At 54.2% G+C, this 13,487-nt stretch overlaps 1 protein-coding gene across 7 annotated transcripts in view; it reads right to left on the bottom strand.

The window, feature by feature from the left end:
- Window positions 1-4,007: 4,007 nt before the first annotated feature.
- LOC116956919 (uncharacterized) overlaps window positions 4,008-13,487 on the bottom strand; it is a 30,179-nt gene continuing 20,699 nt past the window's right edge. For all 7 annotated transcript variants that reach the window (XM_076054819.1, XM_076054816.1, XM_076054818.1 and 4 more), the window contains exon 4: window positions 4,008-10,192. In XM_076054819.1, coding sequence (XP_075910934.1) covers window positions 8,471-10,192 — 1,722 coding nt within the window. In that variant the 3' untranslated portion in view covers window positions 4,008-8,470. The remainder of the gene's footprint in view (window positions 10,193-13,487) is intronic.

The following is a 13,487-nucleotide window of genomic DNA, read 5'->3' as shown; positions in this document are numbered from 1 at the left end:
ATGTAAGTGTACACACATAGCCGACCAAGCTAATGTAAGTGTACACACATAGCCGACCGAGCTAGTGTAAGTGTACACACATAGCCGACCGAGCTAATGTAAGTGTACACACATAGCCGACCGAGCTAATGTAAGTGTACACACATAGCCGACCGAGCTAGTGTAAGTGTACACACATAGCCAGCATAGCTAGTGTAAGTGTACACACATAGCCGACCGAGCTAGTGTGAGTGTACACACATAGCCGACCGAGCCAATGTAAGTGTACACACATAGCCGACCGAGCTAGTGTAAGTGTACACACATAGCTGACAGAGCTAGTGGAAGTGTACACACATAGCCGACCGAGCTAGTGTAAGTGTACACACATAGCCGACCGAGCTAATGTAAGTGTACACACATAGCCGACCGAGCTAATGTAAGTGTACACACATAGCCGACCGAGCTAATGTAAGTGCACACACATAGCCGACCGAGCTAGTGTAAGTGTACACGGATAGCCGACCGAGCTAGTGTAAGTGTACACACATAGCCGACCGAACTAATGTAAGTGCACACACATAGCCGACAGAGCGAGTGTAAGTGTACACACATAGCCGACCGAGCTAGTGTAAGTGTACACACATAGCCGACCGACCTAATGTAAGTGTACACACTATTCTTAAGAATGCTAAGAAACCCATTAGTAACATCAGCAAAAATGAACGCTCTGAACTCGCGAATTTAAAAAACAGAAGTGATATAGTCATCCTCTCAGCCGATAAAGGAAACGCTACTGTTATTATGGATAAAGATTCATACAACAACAAAATCCAGAATCTGCTCAACGATGGAAGTTACTCAAAAATAAAAAAATGACCCCACTAATAGCCTAGCGATAAAAACCAACAAGATCATTACAAGTTCGACCTCCCTAATCGACCCAACTAAACGTCCCTCCCTAAAACCTTCTGCTGCAAGACCCCCTAGATTCTATGGTCTTCCCAAGATTCATAAAGAAGGCCCCCCACTACGACCCATCGTATCCACGATCAACTCCCCTACCTATAGACTAGCCCGTTTTCTGTCAGATACCTTGCTGCCTTTCACTGGCAAGACCGCCTCAGCAGTACTTAACTCAGCCCAATTGGTCTCTATGGTCAAAGACGTTGTACTGTCCCCTGACGATATCCTTGTCAGCTTCGATGTGGTCTCTTTGTTCACCAAGGTCCCAGTACCTGATACCATTGAAATAATTGAAAATTTGGTCCAACATGGACTAGACCCCGACACACCTGCACTGGTTAGGCACTGCCTCAACAATACCTACTTTACTTGGAATGGCACCTTCTACAAACAAAATGAGGGTACCCCCATGGGTTCCCCCTTGTCATCAGTGATAGCCAATATTTTCATGGAGAAATTTGAATCAGACGCCATCCAGACTTCCACCCTCAGACCTTCCCTGTGGAAGAGATATGTGGATGACACTTTCGTCATTTGGCCACATGGCCTCCCAGCTCTGAACCTTTTCCTACACCACATCAATTCCAGACATCCCGCCATCAAATTCACCATGGAAGTGGAGAAAGATGGCAAGCTACCATTCTTAGACGTTCTGTTTCAGAGGAGACCTGATGGCTCATTGGGGCATTCTGTCTACAGGAAACCCACCCACACAGATTCCTACTTGAAACCTGATTCCCACCACCACCCAGCCCAAAAGAATTCTCTCATCAAAACTTTATACCATAGGGCTCATTGCATTTCGGACCAACACCACCTGACCAGTGAATTAAAACATGTACACCTGGCCCTCAAAAGGAATGGTTACTCTGACCGTACCATCCGCCAAGCTGTCTCTCCCTCCATACGGAAACAACCACTTGATACTCCGGTCAAAACCATCACACTTCCATATATAGCAGGCGTTACTAAAAAGATTTCCAAAATTCTAAACAAACACAAGATCCAGGTCCGGTTCAATACAGTACACAAAATTCGTGATCTGATCCCATCCGTGAAGGATGTCATTCCTGATTTACAGTACCCCGGGGTTTACAAATTGAGTTGTACCTGCGGTTATTGCTACATCGGTGAGACAAAGCGACATGTCTCTGACCGAATTCGCGAGCACAAATCAGATTTGAAACACGACAAAACGAATTCTTCTGCCGTAGCTGATCACTGTTACAACACTGTGGGGGATCACGATATAATTTTTTCCGATACCAAGGTTCTTTGCAAACCCACGGGCTTTTATCAGAGATTTGTTCATGAAGCAATTCAGATCTACAAACACAGACACAATTTCAACCGAGAGGATGGTTTCAAATTAAGCAACCATTGGAAAGATGTTCTAAATCGAACTAAACATTAAACTAATTTCAATGGTACAGTATATTTTTCGAGTAGTGGTACCCCAAACTTTCGCAGCTCTTATAAATTCCCATTTTCACACCATCAATAGGTAAAATCCCCCTCCCCCCTTCCCCCCCGTGCCAAACTGCAAGTCCACCGGCACGTACACCACCTCTTTCCTAAAATCCGCCAATCAAATGCTAATTTTTATGCTAATCTCTTTGTCAGAACACCTTGTAGGCTCGCACACAGGTCCGATGTCTGAGCGTGGTTGTGTTTCGCTAAATTCTCCTGTTTGATGAGTACTAGGTGCCTCGGTGAATGTATATGCTCTGACTTTAACATAGCTATTTCTGTGACCAGTTACTAGCTAATCACTCAGCTATTTCAATGCTAAATTCGATGCTAATTCCTTTGTCAAGGGGCACCTCTGCGGATGTGTATACTTTAACTTAGCTATTTCAATGAGCCATTTCAATGCTAAATTATATGCTAATTCCTTTGTCAAAGCCCGTGGTATTTTTCTTCTTCTCACACAGCTTAAATGTCGTGATCTAAGCGTGGCTTCTTCCACTCCAGCGCTGTCCTCCAGACAGGCTCGTCCCTTCACCTGATGAAGGCTGCTTGTGTTGTGGCCGAAACGTCGTGATTTTTTGTTATTTTATTTTCACCTACGTGACTTTACCCAATAGAACCAAAGAGTATGTACACACATAGCCGACAGAGCTAATGTAAGTGTACACACATAGACGACCGAGCTAATGAAAGTGTACACACATAGCCGACCGAGCTAATGTAAGTGTACACACACAGCCGACCGAGCTAATGTAAGTGTACACACATAGCCGACCGAGCTAATGTAAGTGTACACACATAGCCAGCATAGCTAGTGTAAGTGTACACACATATAGAATGAGAAAAAAATAATAAATTGATAAAATAAAATAACACAATAATATTCTCACGACGTTTCGGCCACAACACAAGCGGCCTTCATCAGGTGAAGGGACGAGACTGTCACTCCAGCGCTGTCCTACCAGTCTCGTCCCTTCACCTGATGAAGGCCGCTTGTGTTGTGGCCGAAACGTCGTGAGAATATTATTGTGTTATTTTATTTTATCAATTTATTATTTTATTCTCATTCTACGTGACTTTACCGAAAGAACCAAAGAAGATGAATCATTGCAGTCACGAAAGCTTTAAATCGAAATTTGTACACACATAGCCGACCGAGCTAATGTAAGTGTACACACATAGCCGACCGAGCTAATGTAAGTGTACACACATACTCTGTTTTTTTTTCGGTAAAGTCACGTCGGTGAAATAAAACAATTAAATCACGACGTTTCGGAGGCAACACAAGCTTCCGTCTTCAGGTGGCAGTCACAGCAAGATCGCTCCATTGATGCAGCGATCTTGCTGTGACTGCTGTGACTGTTCCACCTGAAGGCGGAAGCTTGTGTTGCCTCCGAAACGTCGTGATTTAGTTGTTTTCTCTCATTTCACCTACGTGACTTGACCGAAAAAAAACAAAGAGTATGAATCCTTGCAATCACGAAAGCTTCAAATCTAGAATGTACACACATAGCCGACCACGCTATCGTACGCACGTTGAACCTCTTTCATGCCGCGCGTAGCAAAAACAAAACCCGCGGACTCGGAAGGCATTCGGTGAGTTTGTTGTTGTTATTATTTTTTATTATTGAACGCATCGCGGGTGTCGCATCGTCTCAATCGCTTAAGGCAGATCCCGTCGAAGAGAAAGCGAGCGACCAGCAGGGGGCAGCACTGCCGGTCGGTCAGCAAGTCTCAGACAGGGAGGGGCTTTGCTTGCGTCACTTTCCTTCGAATCACCATCATCATCAATCTCTCTCCATCACCATATCTCTCTCTCCACCATCTCACTATCATCTCTCCATCACCATCTCTCTCTCCATCACCATCTCTCTCTCTCCATTACCAACTCTCTCTCCACCATCTCTCTCCATCCCCATCTCTCCCTCCATCACCATCTCACTATCATCTCTCCATCACCATCTCTCTCTCCACCACCATCTCTCTCCATCACCATCTCTCTCCATTCCCATCTCTCTCTCCATCACCATCTCTCTCTCCATCACCATCTCTCTCTCCATCTCCATCTCCACCATCTCTCTCCACCATCTCTCTCCATCACCATCGCGTTTAAAACAAATAAGACAGCAGTCAGACCGCTTACAAAAATATATATCGATGTGTATATATATAAGCATTGAGTAGTAATCATCACCTATAGCGATCCCAGCCGTCAATAAAAACATATAGAGAGTGTATGTGTGTGAGTCTGTGTGTGTGGGAGTGTGTGCGTGTGCACGAGTACGGTCAAGGGATGGCTCCCTATTGCTCAACCACGTTCTGCATGCCGATGATTTGGGAACAGCTGCTCATTCAGAGGAGTTGGAGACGCTGCTGCTGAGACTGGAGCGTGCCACTAAGAGGTGGGGCCTTACCATCAGCCCCACCAAAACTAAGCACCTGCCTGGGTATTTTGTACCATCGGACACTCCACCCCCACAACTCCCAATCGGTGATGGGGCAGTTGTGGAGAGTAGAGAGTTTCCCATACCTGGGCAGTGTGCTTATGACCGGCTCCAGTTTAACAGCAGAGGTCTCACTCCGAATCAGTAAAGCGGCAATATTTTTTCATCGGTTGCGTAACGCTGTGTGGAAGCTACCTGGGCTGTCGCTCCGCACTAAGCTTCAGGTCTTCTTGGCCATGGTCATTCCCTCCCTTCTCTTCGCTTGCGAAACGTGGACCCCCTTAATGGAACATCTTCGCCGGTTAGAAACATTTAGGCTAGCCTGCCTACGATCCATCCTGGGTTTAAGCAGGCTGGATTGTGTGAGCTCACAAATCCTTGAAAGATCTGGGCAAGGTCCCATCGGTGAGCTCCTCCGGCAGGCAAGGCTGTGTTGGCTGGAACATGTAGCCCGCATGCCCAGCCACCGCATGCCGAAACAGCTTTTGTTCGGCCGGATTGAGGGGGCTAAACAGGCGCGGCATGGGCTAGATAAGAGGTGGAGTGATGTGGTACAGGAGGACGTGAAGCTGAGTGGACTTGCCTATGACTGGTACCAGCGGTGTCAAGATCGGCCTCTGTGGAGGAGGCTCGTGAAGGACACTGCTACTGGGCAGTTGGAGGCAGTCGCCCTCCAACAACAACGGAGGGCGGAGGAGCGACGCTCACAACAACGAGCGGAGCGCCGGGTGGCTAAAGCACAGCAGGTTGGCACAGTAGGGGGCACAGGTGGTGCACCAGCCAGTCATCTCAGTCAGTCGACCCGTGGCACCTGCCAGCGGGCGTTCGACACTTCACGTGGCCGCAAGGTGCACATGGCCTGGCACAAGCATTGTGGTGACGTCACCGCCACTTAGTGGCGAATGGCGGTTGTTGTTGTGCGAGTGTGTGAGACGAGCCAGTGGAGCGGTGGTGGAGCGGTTAGCGCTACGCTGCGCTACAAAACCCGGAGACCCGGGGGTTCGATTCCCGCTCACGGCCAACGCCGGTGGCGATTATCCGAACCGGTTCTGGGCCTCCCGTAGGTCGACTCAGCCTCAAATGAGTGCCTGGCGCAGTGGTGGTGCAGTGGTGGTGCTGGTAGCTACCCACCCCCTCTGCGTGTGCCCACAGTGACGGTAGCCTTCACAGGTGATGCTCGCTAACAGCACTTGCCCCTACAGCCTGTTAGAGGCTACCTGGGGGATCTTTGTGTGTAACAGCACTTGCCCCTACAGCCTGTTAGAGGCTACCTGGGGGATCTTTGTCAGTGTGTGTAACAGCACTTGCCCCTACAGCCCTGCTAGAGGCTACCTGGGGGATCTTTGTCTGTGTGTGTAACAGCACTTGCCCCTACAGCCCTGCTAGAGGCTACCTGGGGGATCTTTGTCTGTGTGTGTGACAGCACTTGCCCCTACAGCCCTGCTAGAGGCTACCTGGGGGGTCTTTGTCTTTATAGAACACAGTCTTGAGACGCTTCAACCGCAGGTGAAATGATGGGTAAAGAATCTCATAAGCACCAACAGTGACCCCCACACACAGACCCATAGACACACAGACACATAGACACATAGACACCCACTCACAGGAAGACCCATAGACAGACACATACACATAGGCACAAAGATCCCCCATGTAGCCTTAACAGACTGTAGGGGCAAGTGTTGTTAGCGAGCACCTATGAAGGCCCGAACGGCACACGAGGGGCTGGGTGGCCAGCACCACGCCCGGCCGCCTTTGTCTCCCCAGTGGCGATGTTTACACACCGCACCAGGTACTCATTTGAGGGTGAGTCGACCTAGGGGAGGCCCGGGACCGGTTCAGATAATCGTCACTGGTGTTGGCCGTGAGCAGGAATCGAACCCGGGTCGCCAGGTTCATAGCGCAGTGCGCTAACCGCTACACTACCGCTCCCCACACACACAGACACACACACAGACACATAGACACACACATAGACACACAGACACACAGACACATAGACACACACACAGACACATAGACACACACATACATACACACACATGAAGTGAGCAGAGTTGATGCTGAACGGCAACGCTGTTACGGTGCCAGGCTAAGTGCAGGTGGAGGTCACGTGACAGACCCTGCAAGTGCCATGGGTTGACTGCTGTGCCAGGCTAGGTGCAGGTGATCACGGGATAGACCCTAGCACGTGCCACGGGTTGACTGCTGTGCCAGGCTAGGTGCATGAGGTGATCACGGGATAGACCCTGCACGTGCCACGGGTTGACTGCTGTGCCAGGCTAGGTGCAGGAGGAGGTCATGGGACAGATCCTACAGGTGCTATGGGTTGACTGCCATGCCTGGCTAGGTGCTGGAGGTCACGGGACAGACCCTGCAGGTGCTATGGGTTGACTGCTGTGCCAGGCTAGGTGCAGGAGGAGGTCACGGGACAGACCCTGCAGGTGCCACGGGTCGACTGCTGTGCCAGGCTAGGTGCAGGAGGTCACGGGACAGACCCTAGCAGGTGCCACGGGTCGACTGCCGTGCCAGGCTAGGTGCAGGAGGAGGAGGTCACGGGTCAGACCCTAGCAGGTGCCACGGGTCGACTGCCATGCCAGGCTAGGTGCAGGAGGAGGTCACGCAGACGATCGCTCCGGGCGTAGGCGTGGCTGTGTGTGCGTGTGGCGAGGCGGGGTGGGGCAGGTGGGATGGGTGGTGAACCCCACAGCGTCGGCCCCTCCTCCCGCCTCTAACCCCTCCCCTTACTCCTGGGGTAACCTCCGGGAGAGACAGCGACAGGTGCCGCCTCTCCACCACCCCTGGCTCCTCCCCCTCATGGGGGTGGGGGACCGGGGTGGGGCGGGGGGTGGGGCGGGGGGTGGGGCGGGGGGAGGAGCCAGCGCGCAGACGCAGGCAGGGAGCGCCATCGCTGCTGCTGCCGTTGCTCCCGTTGCTACTGCTGGGGGTGGGCGTGGCTGTGTGTGTGGGGGGGTGGGGGCGTGGCTGTGTGTGTGGGGGGTGGGGGCGTGGCTGTGTGTGGGGGGGGTGGGCGTGGCTGTGTGTGTGGGGGGTGGGGGCGTGGCTGTGCGTGTGGGGGGTGGGCGTGGCTGTGTGTGTGGGGGGGTGGGCGTGGCTGTGCGTGTGGAGGGTGGGGCGTGGCTGTGTGTGTGGGGGGTGGGCGTGGCTGTGTGTGGGGGGTGGGCGTGGCTGTGCGTGTGGGGGGTGGGCGTGGCTGTGTGTGTGGGGGCGTGGCTGCGTGTGTGGGGAGTGGGGGCGTGGCTGTGTGTGTGGGGGCGTGGCTGTGTGTGGGGGGTGGGGGCGTGGCTGCGTGTGTGTGAGGGATGGGTGAACCCCACAGCGTTGACCCCACCTCTAACCCCCTCCAACTCACTGGGGACGCTACTCAGGGGCAGCCTCCGGGAGAGACGGCCGAGCCCCGAGCAGCGCGGAGGGGCTGTAGTCGCCGGCGGGCAGACGGCAGGGCGTGCCACCACTATGCCGCCAAATCGGGGGCAGCCGTGGTTTGTGTGGGTGGTGGCACGGGTGGTGGACCCCGCAGCTTTAACCCCCCCCCCCCCTCCACATCTAACAACCACCGCCGCCACCGCTCCCACTCACTGGGACGCTACTCAGGGGTAGCTGCCGGGAGACAGCCGCGCCCCGTACAGTGCGTAGGGGCTGTAGTAGCCTGCGGTCGCCGCCCCTCCGCCGCCCCCGGCTCCTCCCCCCGGCGGCTGCGGCGGCGGTGGGGGGGGCGCGGCGGGAGGGGCCAGGGCGTAGACGGCGGGGGGCGTCGCCGCCGATGCCGCCGTAGCCGCCGAAGTCGCCCCCAGGGCGTGCGCCTTCACGTACGGGTGGTAGCGGCCCATCCCCGGCACCAGCCCCACCGGGCTGTAGGCCCCTCCTCCCCCGTAGGCCCCTCCTCCCCCGTAGGCCCCTCCTCCCACGTAGGCCCCTCCTCCCCCGTAGGCGCCTCCTCCGACGTAGGCAGCTCCTCCCCCGTAGGCTCCTCCTCCCCCGTAGGCCCCTCCTCCCACATAGGCTCCTCCCACGTAGGCCCCTCCTCCCACGTAGGCCCCTCCTCCCACGTAGGCCCCTCCTCCCACGGCCGCTGCCGCCGACGCGGACCGCAGCGGCGAACCCCCCCGGCCGCTCGCGAGCCCCGCCAGCAACAGCTGCTGCTGCTGCTGCACCTGCTGCTGCTGCTGCTGCAGCATCGCGTGGTAGTGGGCGGCGCTGGCGTAAGGGGACTGCTGGAACTTCTCCGGGGGCGACGAGCAGAGGGACGCTTTGTCGTGGAGGCCCGCGGACGGACGCCCTGCTGCTGCCGCCGCCGCCGCCGCTGCGGCCGGCCAGACGTGGCAGGCCTTGTCAGCGTAGGCGTCCGGCGGCGGAGGCGACGAAGCAGCCGCCGCCGCCGCCGCCGCAGCAGCGGCGGCCGCTCGCCCTCGCGGCTGCGGCTGCGGCTGCTGTGGGCCCGCCAGGAGGAGGAGGAGGTGGTCGTCGGCGGCCGGCGGTCGCCGCTCGCCCGACGCCAGCCAGCGGCACGCGGAGGAGTAGGCGGCGGCGGCGGCGGCGTCGCCGCGGTCGCCGGAGGACGCGGAGGCGGCGGCGGAGGCCGCGGCGTTTTGTAGGAGGAGGCCGTAGGGGTAGGCCGTGGCGGCCGTGGCGGCGAGGGACAACGCCGGGTAGCAGCCCGCGTAGTAGGGGGAAGAGGAGGAGGAGGAGGAGGGCGCCGGCGCCCCCCCGGAGTAGGCGGCGTGGGCCGACTCGGGCGCCAGCGCCAGCGCCAGCGGCAGCGAGGCGGCGGCGGCGGCGGCGGACGACGACGACGACGACGGGGAGGCGGCGGCCATCAGGGCGGCGCGGGTGGCGGCGTCGTGGACGCAACCGCCGGGAGCGTGGAACCCCAGGCAGCAGCAGCCGCCGGCGCTGCCGCCGGCGCCGCCTCCGTAGAAGTAGTTGTAGTTGCCAACGCTGCCTCCGCTGACGCCGCCGTTGTAGAAGTAGTAGGGCTCGTGGCCGCACGACGCAGACTGCTGCTGCTGCTGCTGCAGCAGCTGCTGGTACTGCAGCTGCTGCTGGTACTGCTGCAGCTGCTGCTGGTACTGCAGCTGTAGCAGCTGCTGCTGCTGCTGCTGCTGGTGGTGCTTGGAAGGGGAAGCGCAGGCGGCGGCGGCGGCGGCGGGGGGAGCGAAGGGGTGCGGCGAGGAGTATGACGTGGGGCGGGAGTGGTGGGACAGCGTTGACGGCTGCGCGTCGCCGGGTTTGTAGGGAGAGACGGGCACCACGTGGCCGTGCTGGTGGGCCGCCGGCGGCGGCGGCGGTGGCGGCGGCGAATGGCGATTCACCTGCAAACAAACGGCAACGGCGGACCCTGTGACGTTCGCGGACGCCGCACGGTGGAGGTTTTGTTGGGGTGGATCGCCGCGTAAATGTATCAATGTTGTGTCGTTAAAAGCCGCCGCCGCCGCCGCCCGGCACGGCCCAACTGGTAAGAGGTTTGTGTCACGTAAACAGAACGTGGCCACTTCGTCACTAGTACAGCACTAGTGTGTAGTGTAGTAGTGTAGTGTATAATAGTGTAGTGTAGTAGTGTGTAGTATATAGTGTAGTGTATAGTAGTGTATAGCGTGTAGTGTAGTGTATAGTGTAGTGTATAGTGTAGTGTATAATAGTGTAGTGTATAATAGTGTAGTGTATAGTGTAGTGTGTAGTGTATAGCGTAGTGTATAGTGTAGTAGTGTATAGTGTAGTAGTGTATAGTATAGTAGTGTATAGTGTAGTAGTGTATAGTGTAGTGTATAGTGTAGTAGTGTATAGTGTATAGTATAGTGTAGTGTATAGTGTAGTGTATAGTGTAGTAGTGTATAGTGTAGTAGTGTATAGTGTAGTGTATAGTATAGTGTAGCAGTGTATAGTGTAGTGTATAGTGTAGTGTAGTAGTGTATAGTGTAGTGTATAGTGTAGTGTGTAGTGTATAGTGTAGTGTATAGTGTAGTGTAGTAGTGTATAGTGTAGTGTATAGTGTAGTGTAGCAGTGTATAGTGTAGTGTAGTAGTGTATAGTGTAGTGTAGTAGTGTATAGTGTAGTGTATAGTATAGTGTAGCAGTGTATAGTGTAGTGTAGTAGTGTATAGTGTAGTAGTGTATAGTGTAGTGTACAGTGTAGTGTGTAGTGTATAGTGTAGTGTATAGTGTAGTGTATAGTATTGTGTAGCAGTGTATAGTGTAGTGTAGTAGTGTATAGTGTAGTGTATAGTGTAGTAGTGTATAGTGTAGTGTATAGTGTATAGTGTAGTGTGTAGTGTATAGTGTAGTGTATAGTGTAGTGTATAGTGTAGTGTATAGTGTAGTGTAGTAGTGTATAGTGTAGTGTATAGTATAGTGTAGCAGTGTATAGTGTAGTGTAGTAGTGTATAGTGTAGTGTATAGTGTTTTAGTGACAAACGGCGGCCGGGCGTGGTTGTGGTAGCCACCCACCCCCCATGTGCCATGCCAGTAGCATTCACAGGTGCTGCTCGCTAACAGCGCTTGCCCCTACAGTCTGTTACAGGCTACACGGGGGATCTTGGTCTTTGGCAGCGTTCATGGGCACTGCCGCTACCCGCTGATATAATCCCGTTGTGTTTTCGGCCGTTATCTGCACTGCAATTAAATATTGCGGATTTAAATGGGCAATCTTTCGTTGATAGATGCAGCGTGCTATTTGACAATAATCCACGTTTCACTTAATTTTTCTCATTAACAAAAATATATTTTTTTAAAGTCACATTGCGATTTGCTGGCAAGCAATTCCTCCTTTCTTTCTCCCTCTCGCTCGTCTGCCATTGTTCATTGTTGCCGGACTGATTTTACCGTGGAGACACTCATGCAGCCAGCTATGGCTCTAGGATTTGGTGTTACATGTTATTTATGTAGTTTATTGTAAAAATTCGGTCACAGTCCCTGTGATCAACTGTCCGTTGCAATTATGGCTTATTTTTGGTGATTTCGAAAACGTTTTTTGGTTTGGACATGTTTGTTTTATTGTAGTACGGAGTGAGACTGATGGCCTAAATCTAAGTTTCTTGTGGCTGTTGTTGTTGTTTGACTTGCATCCCACTGGGATTTTTTTGCACACAGCGTTGGTGTACGGTGCTTTTTTTTTCAGGAATATTTTGCCGTTTTTTGCATGGATTTTCTGTTTGCACAGTCACACAAAGGCACTTTAAGATGTTTTTCTTGTTCATGTTTTTGTTTTTTTGCTTGTTGCGGTTGCACCCGATTCAAGAGATGAATGGCTCACAGGGCTATACCAAAATAAATAAACTGAAACTGAAACCGCGACCCGCGGCGTAGCGTCGGTGCAGCACGTGGTTTTGTTGTCGTTGATGAAATGCGATTAAGGAGACGGCAAGGGGCCCCTGCCGTCTGTGTTGAGGCTACGCGGAGAGGCGCTTTGTGTGAGCGCGTGGGGAGGCTGAGGTGGTGTCGCTGCTAGCGCTGCGAACCCGGCGAACCCAGGTTCGATACCCGCTCACGGCCAACACCGGCGACGGTTATCTGAACCGGTCCTGGGCCTCCCCTAAGGTCGACTCTGACTCAAATGAGTAGTTGGTGTAGCGGTGGTGGTGGTGTGGTGGTGGTGTAGCGGTGGTGGTGGTTAAGCTGTGGTGGTGTAGCGGTGATGGTGGTGTAGCGGTGGTGGTGGTGGTGGTGGTGTAGCGGTGGTGGTGGTGGTGTAGCGGTGGTGGTAGCAGTGGTGGTGGTGTAGCGGTGGTGTAGCAGTGGTGTAGCGGTGGTGGTAGCGGTGGTGGTGGTGTAGCGGTGGTGGTAGTGTAGTGAACATCGCTAGCACTGAGGAGACAAAGGCGGCTGGGCGTGGTGCTGGTAGCCACACAGCCCCTCATGTGCCGTGCCGGCCTTCATAGGTGCTCCTCGCTAACAGCACTTGCCCCAAAAGTCTGTTACAGGCTACACGGGGGATCTTTGTCTTTGTGTGTGCGTGCGTGTGTCCGTGTGTGTGCGTGTGTGCGCGTGCGTGCGTCCGTGTGTGTGCGTGCGTGTGCGTGCGTGTGTGTGTGTCCGTGTGTGTGTCCGTGTGTCTGTGTGTGTGTCCGGCAAAACAACCCCCTACCTTCTCGCGGTGCCGGACGGGCAACTCTGTCGTGGACAGTGCTGTGGGGGGAGATCCAATTTTGATTGGCTCCTCCCCTCATGGCATATGTGTCCACCACAGGGGCTAAACGGGGGCTCTGGACGGGTGCGAGGGGCTGGTAACCCCTCCACCTTCAATTAATTACCACGAAACCACGAATTAAACTGAAATATGTAACTAATAAGCTTGTGCCGGAGGCCCCGAGGGGCCAGGCGTCTATGACGTCTCCTGGCCAAACCCCAATTGGCGGAGCCAGGAGATTGAATACCTACCCTCGGGGCTACTCCAGAAACAACGAAAAGCCACTACGGGTGGCCACGTGGAATGTTCGAACGCTCACTGCAGAGGAGAGGCTGCCACTCCTCTGTCGGGAGCTGGACCGGTATCGCCTGGATCTATGCGGCATTCAGGAGGTCCGGTGGACCGGCTCTGGCTCCTGTCACCATGAGGGGTGGACAGTCCTCTACTCGGGGCAGCAGACTGCCAAACAACAGGGTGTGGGTCTT

Source organism: Petromyzon marinus, chromosome 68 (assembly GCF_048934315.1).
Source record: "Petromyzon marinus isolate PM22_M1 ecotype Great Lakes invasive population chromosome 68, UKy_Petmar_22M1.pri1.0, whole genome shotgun sequence".
Taxonomy (NCBI): domain Eukaryota; kingdom Metazoa; phylum Chordata; class Hyperoartia; order Petromyzontiformes; family Petromyzontidae; genus Petromyzon; species Petromyzon marinus.
This window is presented reverse-complemented; position numbering and strand designations above follow the sequence as displayed.